We start from the raw sequence: 11,046 nt of genomic DNA on the forward strand, positions 1-11,046 counted from the left end.
TAAAAAAAATCAGAGAAAAACAGTGAGACAAATCCTTTTTAGTTCATAATAATAAAATACTATTGTAGTATAGTAATGGTTGTTCCTGTTTAGACAATGGAAGGCTTTGACTTCCTTTGAGTGTTTTTTTATTTTTTTTTCAATACACCACTAAAAAGTTTTAAATAGATAAAAATACTTTTCTCCATCAAGTCAAAGCTACGGTCTAGGATTTAAGCTGTTGCCATGGCTTTCATGGCTTCAAATCTTGGTTCCTTGGGCTGGAATTTCAGTCCAACATATAGTTTCATGTAGTCTTCAAACACAAATTTGGGGTACACTTGTTTCTTCTCCTCAGCGTCTTTCTCCAGCAGAGCTGGTGCTGGGTAGATAACAGCATCACTACCAGGGTTGTAGAATGAAGCTATTGACATGCGAGTTCCGTCAGTTTGGGCAATCACTCTGTGCTCCACACTCTTGTATTTGCCATTGGTGATCACCTGCATATTTAAGAATTCAGGATTTTAAGTTCAAGTTTCCCTTGTGATAGATTTACCTTTAGCACAGAGCCAAGATTTGGTGAAATTGAGTGCATACCTCGATCTGATCTCCAAGGTTGATTACAATAGAGTGGCGCATGGGAGGAACATCGATCCACTCGCCGTCTTTAAGAAGCTGGAGGCCGCTCACTTTGGCGTCTTGGAAGAGCAAGATGATGCCACCAGCATCTGTATGGGCTCTGAGTCCCTTAAATTTTTCTGGTGTTGGGCATGGTGGGTAGTTGCTAACTTTGGTGCCAAAAGTTGGACCTCTTGCCCCATAGAAGGCCTTTTTCAGGTATCCCTTCTCAAGTCCAAGGTTCTCACACAACAAGTCCAGGAGCTCCTCTGCTAGTTTTTCCAATTTCAGTGCAAATTCTTTCATCACCATCCTGCATTTTTTTAATTGGACTAAAGTGTCAGGTCAAGAAAGAGAGGACAGCATTAACCAATGCTGACAGCCCTGGGAAAGAAATTTTGTGGGAAAGATATATTTTTTTCAATTGAATCTAGAACATATGACTTCATTCAGAAAGTTGCAATTTGCTTCCTGATCTATACCTATATTCATCAGTGAGATCTGGGAAATCAGCCATGTTTGATTCAGGAAGATGGCGCAAGTAGAATGTGCTTTCCCAATCCATATCAGTCACCTCAGCCTGGAGACCTTCCAGGGCCTTGCTTGCTACCAGCTCCTTAAACCTCTGCTCCATGCATTTCTTGTAATGCTCTTTTGTTAATCTCTCAACAGTATCCAGAAAATCATGGGGAATCCCATGGTTCAGCAGCTGATATCAGCACAACAAATGAAGAAATAACCCACATTAGCAAAATATTTAGGGGATTAGCGTACAGCACTAAAGCTAGGCAGCCATTGATACCTCAAAGAAGCCCCAGTTCTCACAAGCATCATTGATTTGCTCCATGATTGCTGCTCTCTCCTCACCATTAAGCTTCTCCAAGTTGATCACTGGGAAAGTTGCCATTTCTCTTATCACTTTTTTGTTTCCTAAAATCTCTCAAAGTCTCACTCTTCAACTTTGGGTGTTATGCAAAAGCTTAGGTTTCTTTGATGCAAGATGGATGAATGGATTGGGGGTATTTATAGGGATCTAAAAATCTCTATTGCAGAGAGAAAAAAAAAAAAAAAGGGATAATGGGAAAAATAATACTCCTAGTGGAAATAATAAAGCAAATAAAATCATGAAAGACTTAAAAGTGTTAGGCCTTTGCCTCGTTGAAATTTCCACTACTCTCTTTTTAAAAATAGTCTCTTTTTAATTGAAAGTTGGCAGAAGCGATAAGGGATGAATTTCGATACGATTGAATTCTCCCACGATCTGTTATTAATAGGTAATTTATAAGTATAAAAAATTTATGGATAAAAATTTAATAGACTCGTAAATTAAATTTTAATGAGATTAATAATTTGTTTTAATTTTGAAGATGGGATAATTTTTTATTTTTAAATTTTTTTTAAAAAATAATGATAATTTTAATTAGATATAAAAAATATAAAATTAATATGATTTAAAATTTTAAAAATTATATATATTTAATCAAAATAAAAAATATATTATGTATTTCAGATATTAATATTAATTTAATACAATAATTTTTATATTTATACATATTTAATACGAAAAATACATGATACGATACATAGATTACCGGCTTGGGCCCACTTTTTTATATCTCTTTCAGTCATATTTTTCTTATTAATTTTGACCAAAACCAAACCAAGGTTCCTGCCACTCTCTCCCATCACATCTATGTCTTGGATTTGTTCTCTTCGGCATGCTCCGGAAATTGATCAAACCAAAACGAAGCTGCTCAGCTCTTTCACAAAATTCCACCCGTCGACCGTAGACCGTCAAAGAACCCAAATCTTAGCCGTCCCTCCCATTTGATAAGATGTTCCATTTTTGTTGATTTGATGACTTGATTAGCCAATAAAGCCCTAATTTTTGTACAGTTTTTGTGTTGGGCATTAACAATTTTAAATCGGATTGATAAATCACGTAACCACTTCTACCTCTTTTAAAAAGAAATTGAAATTTTCTTTTAAACTACGAAATTTAGAAGCAATATGATGAATAATATTGAGTGTTTGATGCATAAAGTTGAAGACGTATATATATGAAGATAACTTAGCCCCAAACTTGGAATAAGGAAAAGAAGTAAGCACTTTTTCGTTTTTATTTTATTTAAACTAATATATGATCAATAATTTAATATCGAGATTACAATTTAGAAATAAAAAAATTATACTTGTTAAAATTTAAATTTTAAATTAAATAAATATTTTATTTTAAAAATAATTATATAAATTAATTAAATCAAATTTTAAATTCAAAATTATTTTATCCTTAAAATCAGATAAATCATCAACTCAATTGAGATTGAATTAAATTTTAAATTTATAATTTAATATTTATTTTTTTATAAAATTATCTCATCTTCAAGTTCATAACTATTCGTCTACAAATTCATGATAAATCATCAATTCAATTGAGATTAAATTAAGTTTAAATTTGTAATTTAATATCTATCTTTTTTTGGCCAAGTTGTCTCATCTCCATTACATTTTCATATGTAAATAAATTTTTTGAACTTACAAATTATTTATTAATAAAAGATCATGAAAAAATTTGAATCTAAATGCTAAAACACTCAACGTTCTTACCTTTGCACTTTTACCAACCCTTGGTGACTAGTTTAATATTTATCTATTACTATAAATTTAGCACGTGGGAATACAAAATTTAGTGACATAAATCATACTAACCTATAGTATGCCGCCATGAAACGTGGGTACAAAAAATTGACGAGTATCTGAGCAACGACGTCGTGTTTGTTTCATAATGGTCAAGCAAATTGAATTGATATCAAGAAGGGAAAAGGAAAGGAAACTCAAATCCCAGAAATGGGTTGGATCATTTGGGGGGAAATGAGCATGTTTTAAATGCCAAGAACTCGGGGAAAATCACACTTGTGTCTGTACTTGTACGATATTACTAGCAGCTGACTATGAGCAGGCACTTGCAAAATATATGCCAGATTCGATGAAGGATTCTATTATTTGGCACCTGAATTACATGTGTGATGTGATTGTTTATGGTACGTGATAATCAAATTTAACTTTTTATATGAATTAAAAGGGAAGATGCATCCACTAAAGTTGCTCATGAATTGAATTATGTTCGGACTCATATTTGGTATTATTAATTTATATATTTATTTTAATTTGATTTAGTTTAAAATTTTAAGTATTAAAATTTTTTTTAAAATTTGACTCAAATTAAAAAAAATAAATATTAAATTCATCCATTAAATTTAATTTATAAAATAAAAAATTTAAAAATATAATTAAATTTAATTTAATGAAATTATATTTAATTCACATATATATATAAAATAAAAATAAAAATTACATAAAAGTAAAAATTAAATTTAATAAAATATATATAATTTTAATTTGTAATTTATATATATGTGAATTAAATTATATATATTTTATGTATATATAAAAATAATATATATATGTATATGAATTTGTGGTCAAAACGAATTGGATTTTAATTTTAATTTTTTTGTTCAAAAATTCTCAAAATTTGAATGGAATTTTGGGATTAAACGGATATTTTGACCCTCAAACAAATCAAAGAACGATCTTTATATCTTGAATTTTTTCAGTAGATAAAACCTTTTACTTTTAATAATTTTCTCAAAGGCAATGTTTCCCAGTATATCTCATGCAGTGGAAGACAGTTCGAAGGGCCCTTTAGTTGGGTTCCTCTCACAATCTATAGTTTCTCTCATTACAACAATAATTTAATATTAATTCAATCAAACTGAATAAGAAGTCGGAATTATATTTTTTTATAAAAAAAAAGATGTAATCTGAAAATAAAAAAATAAAAAAATGATAAATTGAAACTAAAAGTTGGAGGTGAGTGCTAAAGGTGGTGGGGGGGCTTCATTTTTGGAAGCTGAGAATTGCATTAATAATATGGAATTCAAGTAGGACATGAGTCCACTTCTGGAAAGCATGGCACATGAGAGACGTACATATCAATGAAAAAGCTTATTATCCAAGCTAGGAGGAGGGACCATTTGTCCTTTTGGGTATATATATATATATATATATATATATATATATCTTTGCTTATTTAATTTGTTCACTTATAGCACTAGTTTGAACAGTCTGATTTCTCTGAATTAACCAAAATTTTACTTGATTTAAAACTACCATGCCTTCCAACCACACTTTTTATTAGTAATGGTCTTTTCTTAGAGGTTTATCCACAAAATTAAAGGGATGACTGAGATGAACCCATGCTTTCTTTAGGCTTCTTAACCATTGGACCAAAAAGCTGAAGGATGAAGTATATTTTTTTGGAATTCTTGGTACCGAATTTCATTGAACTTAAGAAAAAGGTTTTGATTTTAATGTATTTAACATTAAAATTAAAATTCTTTTATAAAATTAAAATTCCATAACTTTTAATATCAAAAAGTAAAAAAATCATAAAAAATAATTTTAAAATATAAAAAAGTAAGAATTTTAGATATTAAAAAAATGATATAATTTTAAGATGTCTCAAAAAAAAAAAAAAAAAAACAAAGAAAATGAGACAGAGAGAATATAATTTTTTATATAAAAAAAGTTTTAATTTGGAAATAAGGAAAGAAATGCGGAGATTTTTTTTTTATATAATTTGGATCATTCCTTAATTTAGGTAAAATATCATTAAAAAATATTATAAAAACATGCATGAATAATTAATAAAATTAGTTCAACAATGGCTGTGCTATTAACAAGTCTACCCATCTTTTTGTAACGTCAAAAACAATCTCTTAATATAAAAGTTTAAGAGTAAAGTTCAACCATAATCATATCATTTACGAAATTTGATGAATCCAACAAAATTTCTTTCATTTCCATCATGTTTTTGTCTTTGATTAAACAAATGACTTTGTAAAACATGTAGAGATTAGAATCATCCACATTCCATGCTTCTATATTAATCTTTCCCTGTTCATGAAAATAACCCTTTGGATTTTAATCTCACAGCTCAAAGCTGACTGTACACAGTCTTCATTTTTTGCCGTTTCATTGCAAAGATTCAAGCAATGTTTGTTTTTTTTTTTTTTTTCCACATTAAAAATTCACGAGAAAAATGCGTTGGCGACAAATCGGATTGTTCACCAGCCTCACAATCTTGACTGACATGATTCTAGTTTTACGAATTATTTTTAAATTCCAGTGTGACTCAAAATATTTATAATATTAATAAAAATTATTTTTTTATTTTAATTTCAAAATATATTTAAAATTATAAAATTTTGTATAATATATTAATAATAAATTTAATTTAAATGTAAATTCATATGAATACTTATAGTGATGAAATTTTTTAATAAAAAAAAAAACTGTTTATTTTCCGTGTATCACTGAAAAAATGATTGGATTGCTGATGGCTAGGAATGAATAAAGGTCATAAATATGGGAATGGGAACTTTCACACGTTTTTTCAACTTTTGCATGCAAATCTTATTACGAAATTAGGAAACAAGAAGACATGCCTAGCTTGCTTTTATATTGCGAATTGCTTACATCAAGTTGACACCGATGGACTATAATGAATTTTTTTTTTTTTTTGTCTTTGTTTTTACGTACGTGGTGGCTAGAAATTTATACACTCTTGTAGGTTAATTTTGAATTGTATTGTACTTTTGATGTAATACGATTAAATTTATTGTACCATCAATTAAATCTAAATATCAATTTTAATAAATTTATTCAGTGTTATAATATATAAATTCAAAAATCTATAATTAGACTTAATAAAAAAATTACTATCAATCTTTTTTAATTAAGTGTGATCGATCATCTAATGAATTTATTTTTTTAAAGAGCTCTTAAGCTTAATTAAAAGTCTTTAAAGAATCAGTTTTGGTCTATTAATCATAATAGTACGCAGGAGTTCGATTACATATGAGAAAGTTTATAACATCCCACATATCCATCCGAAAGATGGTACTGTTTTATTTTAAAATTAACTTAAAGTCGTAATTCTAATGGTTTTAAAATTTAATGTTGAATATTGAAAATAATTCTTAAGATTTCTCCATTAATATGATAGAATTCTTAAAAATATTTTTTTACCTCATAAGTATTCAAGAATCTCATTTGTTTTCTTAAAAAAGTTTTATCGTCGAAAAAATATTTAATTAGTTTTTTATTTTATTTTTTTATTGAAAATATATCTAATTCATCCACAATTTGAGCCAAAATTAAAAATATATTTTCACTTAAAAATTTCTTAAATAATCAACCATTTGCGATTACAAAGAATTTCATCATCTAAATTTATTTTTATTTTTTATTTTATTGCTAAATTTTTCACCATTCGGGATTATTTAGAAAATTTTTTTATAAGTTTTATTTCTAAATTTTTCACCATTTTGGTCTATTTAGAAAAAAAAAATTTAGTTAGTTTCTTAATCTTTGGAAAAAAATAATATGACAATTATTTTTTTTAAGTTTCATTTAAATTCTTCCACCATTTTGGACAAATTTAAAGAAATTTCTCACCTAAAAATTCTTAGAAAATTTACCATTTTAAATTTCTAAGATTCTTATCTTTGAATATTTGTCAAATATTTTCAACAAAAAAAATTTTTATTTTGGAAAGAATACAATTACTTTTAGTGAAATTTCATATAAATTATTCCACCATTTAAGACAAATTTAGAAAAATTTCTCACCTAGAGATTTCTTAGAAAATTTACCATTTGAAATTTCTAAGAATCTCATCATTGGATAATTAGTATTTAATTTCAATTTTTTTATTAAAATTTGTGTTTTTTTATTTTTTATTTTTTAAAATTGAAAATAAACATTAATTATTGTTATTGAAACTTTATCTAAATTATTCTACCATTTGGGACAAATGTAAAAAAATTTCTCACCTAGGAATTTTATAAAAATTTACTATTTGAAATTCTAAAAAATTCATCATTGAATAATTAGTATTTATTCTCAAAAAATTTATTTTATTTTGTTTTATTTATTTTTTTAGTTTTTTTTTCAAAATTTAATCATGCAAAAATATTTTTTAACAAAATAAAATAACTTAATAAATAAAATAAAATAAAAGCAGGACCAATTTGGCTCGACGGCTGGTAGGCTCGGTTCGATTGCAAGGAAAAAATGGCCGAGATGGCTTAGCTTTATGGCTCGGCTTGGCTCAAGCTAAGGACAAGGATGTGGGTCGAATGTGGGTTGGCACTATAAGTAAAGTCACCTAGGCAGTAAAATGTGTAGATCCTGAGAGTTACTTAAACAAAAACGACATCATTTTGGTAGGGTATAAAAGCAAATATTTCTTCCTTTCCTCTAAATTTCCTTGACTTCCTCTCTTTCTTCTTTCTTTTTTTTCTTTCTCTCTCACTAAAAACAATGAACAATCAGATGAATATTTATCGATTTCTATAATTAGTCATCAAAAAATGGGTTGAGTCACTGAAAGTTTGCTAGTTTATGGAAAACTAACGTCAAAAATTGAGAATTTCGTCAGGATCTAGGATTGTTATCAGAAAGTCACCGAAATCTTCAATAATGGTCAAAAAATTCAATCGAATTTTGAAAAATTTTTAAAAAAATTTTAAAAAAAATTACAAAAACAAAAATTTTTCTAAAATTTTTTGCTGCATTTGTGCGTTTTTTTTTTGCCTTTCTCTCTACGTACTTTTTTTTATCTATATGTGTGTTTTTCTACTTGCTATGGGTATGTATTTATAAGGTTCTGATCCAAAAAACCCTATACCCAAAACGACTTCTAATTCCCTTTAAATTCTCTTTCAATTCTAAATTTATCACAAATTTGATAATCCCAAAAGAACAATCCCAAACAAAGCCAACCACCCTAAAGTTTTTCCTATGTTTTCATTTTTTTTTTTATTAACAGCAACAATTAAAACCCCAAACAGATTGAGATATCTATAACTGCCCCTTTTTATGTACTATTTATGAAATAAAAATTATACAAAGTCGTAGACAACCTAATCAAGAATCAACTTAACACATTTTTTTTTAAAGCATAGTCAGACTTATTGAATAACATAAAAAAATCCTCTAAATAGATGCTCTATGACTTTGAAAAATAAATAAAGTTCATCTAAATAGAGGCTCAACAACTTTAAAAAATAAATAAAGCTATTCTAAATAGAGGCTCAAGGACTTTAAAAAAAAATAAATAAAGCTCCTCTAAACAGAGATTTAACAACATTAAAAAATAAATAAAGCTCTTCTAAACAGAGACTCAGTAACTTTAGAAAATGTAAGTAAAGCTCCTCTACGCAAAAGCTTAACAACTTTGAAAAATAAGTAAAGCTTCTTTAAGCAGAGGCTTAATAACTTAAAAAAAAAAATAAAGCTCATTTAAACAAAGGCTCAACAACTTTAAAAAAATAAATAAGGCTTCTTTTTAATCATGTCTAAAGGCCTTATGGATCATCAAAAGAAATCATAGAAGATTATGTCTAAAGGTCTTACAAATCATTCTTAAAATAAAAGAATGCTCTTTTAAGCAAATACTTCATAACTTTTATAACTATTTTTTCTTGAAACATCCTTTTTCAAAGATCAAAATCTTACCTCAAAGGTCTTTTTTTTTTTTTCGAATGAGAATTTAAAATTCTTTCATTGAAAAGTCTTTATATTTATCTTCTCCATGTGAGATCGTGAAATATCTCTGCTTCTTAATTCATGCACTAGACATTCTCAAATACAGTGCATGCTATACACTAAATATTCATAAATGCAATGCATGCTATGTAAATATCAAGTAAAAGTTTAAAATTTCTTGTCATGAAAATTCTCAATCTTTCATTAAAGTCAAAACTTTGTAAAAAATGTTATGATAATGATGCAAATGCTTTCTTAATGATGCAAATGTAGCAGTCCAGATTCTTACAATACTATAAATGCCATATTCTAAATCATGATTCAAATGTTTACTGCATGATGAAAGTGTATAGCCAAACCAAATTACATACATATATTGTTCAAACTACAATGCAAACATAATACATGTAATGCAAATGTCACTAACATTAATGTCATAAAATTCTAATTAATTGTTATAATATAGTTTTCAAGACTCTACCATCTCTCATTTCTCTTTTTATCTTCTCGGCACTAGTTATTTTAGAATAAATTCTGTCAACTAATCTATATTATTTTCATCATTTGATCACAACTCATAAATTATGTCAACTAATCCATCACCATATTCATCACGTAGTCACGCCATGTGTCCTTTCACATCATTTTTTCAAGTTTCTGCCATCTTTTCATTTTTTTTGTCCCATCATCTTGGATTTTTTTTAAAAAAATGTAAGAATCTTTTATGATCATTATCATTTTAAATTATGACGAATATAATGCAATCATGACCATGTTAGATATCGAAATGTTAAACATGACCATGAAAATGATGCATAGAATGATATCGAAATGATGCAAATGCACAAAGTTAAACAAACAAAATGGTTAGATAATCAATATATCATATAAATTATTCTTTTTTGTGTTCTAATTTAAAGGTACATCTATCAATAGATAGGAATGAATTTATTTTAAGGCTGGCCTTTTAAGTGTATATTATATGCAAGGTTATGTGACTTTGACCACTAAAAGTTTTTGAATTATTCCTTACATCATTGTTCATTACAGACTAGTAAGACCTTCCAATCCTCACCCGTCACAAGCTACCAACAAAAAAGATTCAATTTGAGTATGAGCATTTCACTAACTATTATGAAGATTATCATCTCACGAAAACGTAGATACTTTGCTCCCTCTTAAGAAGGACAAAGTCCGGGTATAGAGCTTATGTAATGCAAATGCATGTGAAAGTGTGTGAAAGAACATATATGTTTCAAACCTCAAAAATAAAAGATAGAAAAGACAAAAATGTTAGTAAACAAATAACAAAATCTTTACATTTTAAAACCATTAGACCAAAAGGTAAGATAAATTTAAAATTTATAGCCTAACTCTCTATAGGAATCTCTAGTAGAGTCATCAAACTGTCATAATATATGGATCTAAAAATTTATAGCTAAACTTAATAAAAGGAGTTACCATCAATATGTTTTAACTAGGTATGATTGGTCACTTAATGAATCTATCTTTTTAAGGAGCTCTTAAGCTTGACTAAGAGTCCATAAAGCATAAGTTTTGATCTACTAATCAGAACAGAATTTGACAGTTCAATTACATATGAGGAAGGTTATACACCCTCACATGTCCATCCAAAGAATGATACCATTTTATTTTAAAATTATCCTAAAATCTTAATTCTAATGTTTTAAATTTTAATGTTGAATATTAGAAATAATCCTTAAGATTTCTCCATCAATCTCTTAGAACTCTTAAAAATATTTTCTCTCATAAAGAATCTTCAAGAATCCCATTTGTTTTTTTGAAGAGGTTTCGTCGTAAAAAAAAATTAAT

The 11,046-nt window shown here is 27.5% G+C and overlaps 1 protein-coding gene across 1 annotated transcript; it reads right to left on the reverse strand.

Moving 5' to 3' along the window:
- Positions 1–23: 23 nt before the first annotated feature.
- On the reverse strand, positions 24–1,594 carry LOC111283833 (1-aminocyclopropane-1-carboxylate oxidase-like). The gene is made up of 4 exons (XM_022872459.2): positions 1,400–1,594; positions 1,080–1,306; positions 577–910; positions 24–479 (listed from the first exon to the last, which is right to left on the reverse strand). The coding sequence occupies exons 1-4, from the start codon at positions 1,502–1,504 to the stop codon at positions 213–215; spliced, it is 933 nt and encodes a 310-aa protein (XP_022728194.2). The 5' UTR covers positions 1,505–1,594; the 3' UTR covers positions 24–212.
- Positions 1,595–11,046: the final 9,452 nt, after the last annotated feature.

The sequence above is a fragment of the Durio zibethinus genome, chromosome 3, assembly GCF_047325235.1.
Source record: "Durio zibethinus cultivar Kanyao isolate XHJ-2024 chromosome 3, ASM4732523v1, whole genome shotgun sequence".
Classification (NCBI taxonomy): domain Eukaryota; kingdom Viridiplantae; phylum Streptophyta; class Magnoliopsida; order Malvales; family Malvaceae; genus Durio; species Durio zibethinus.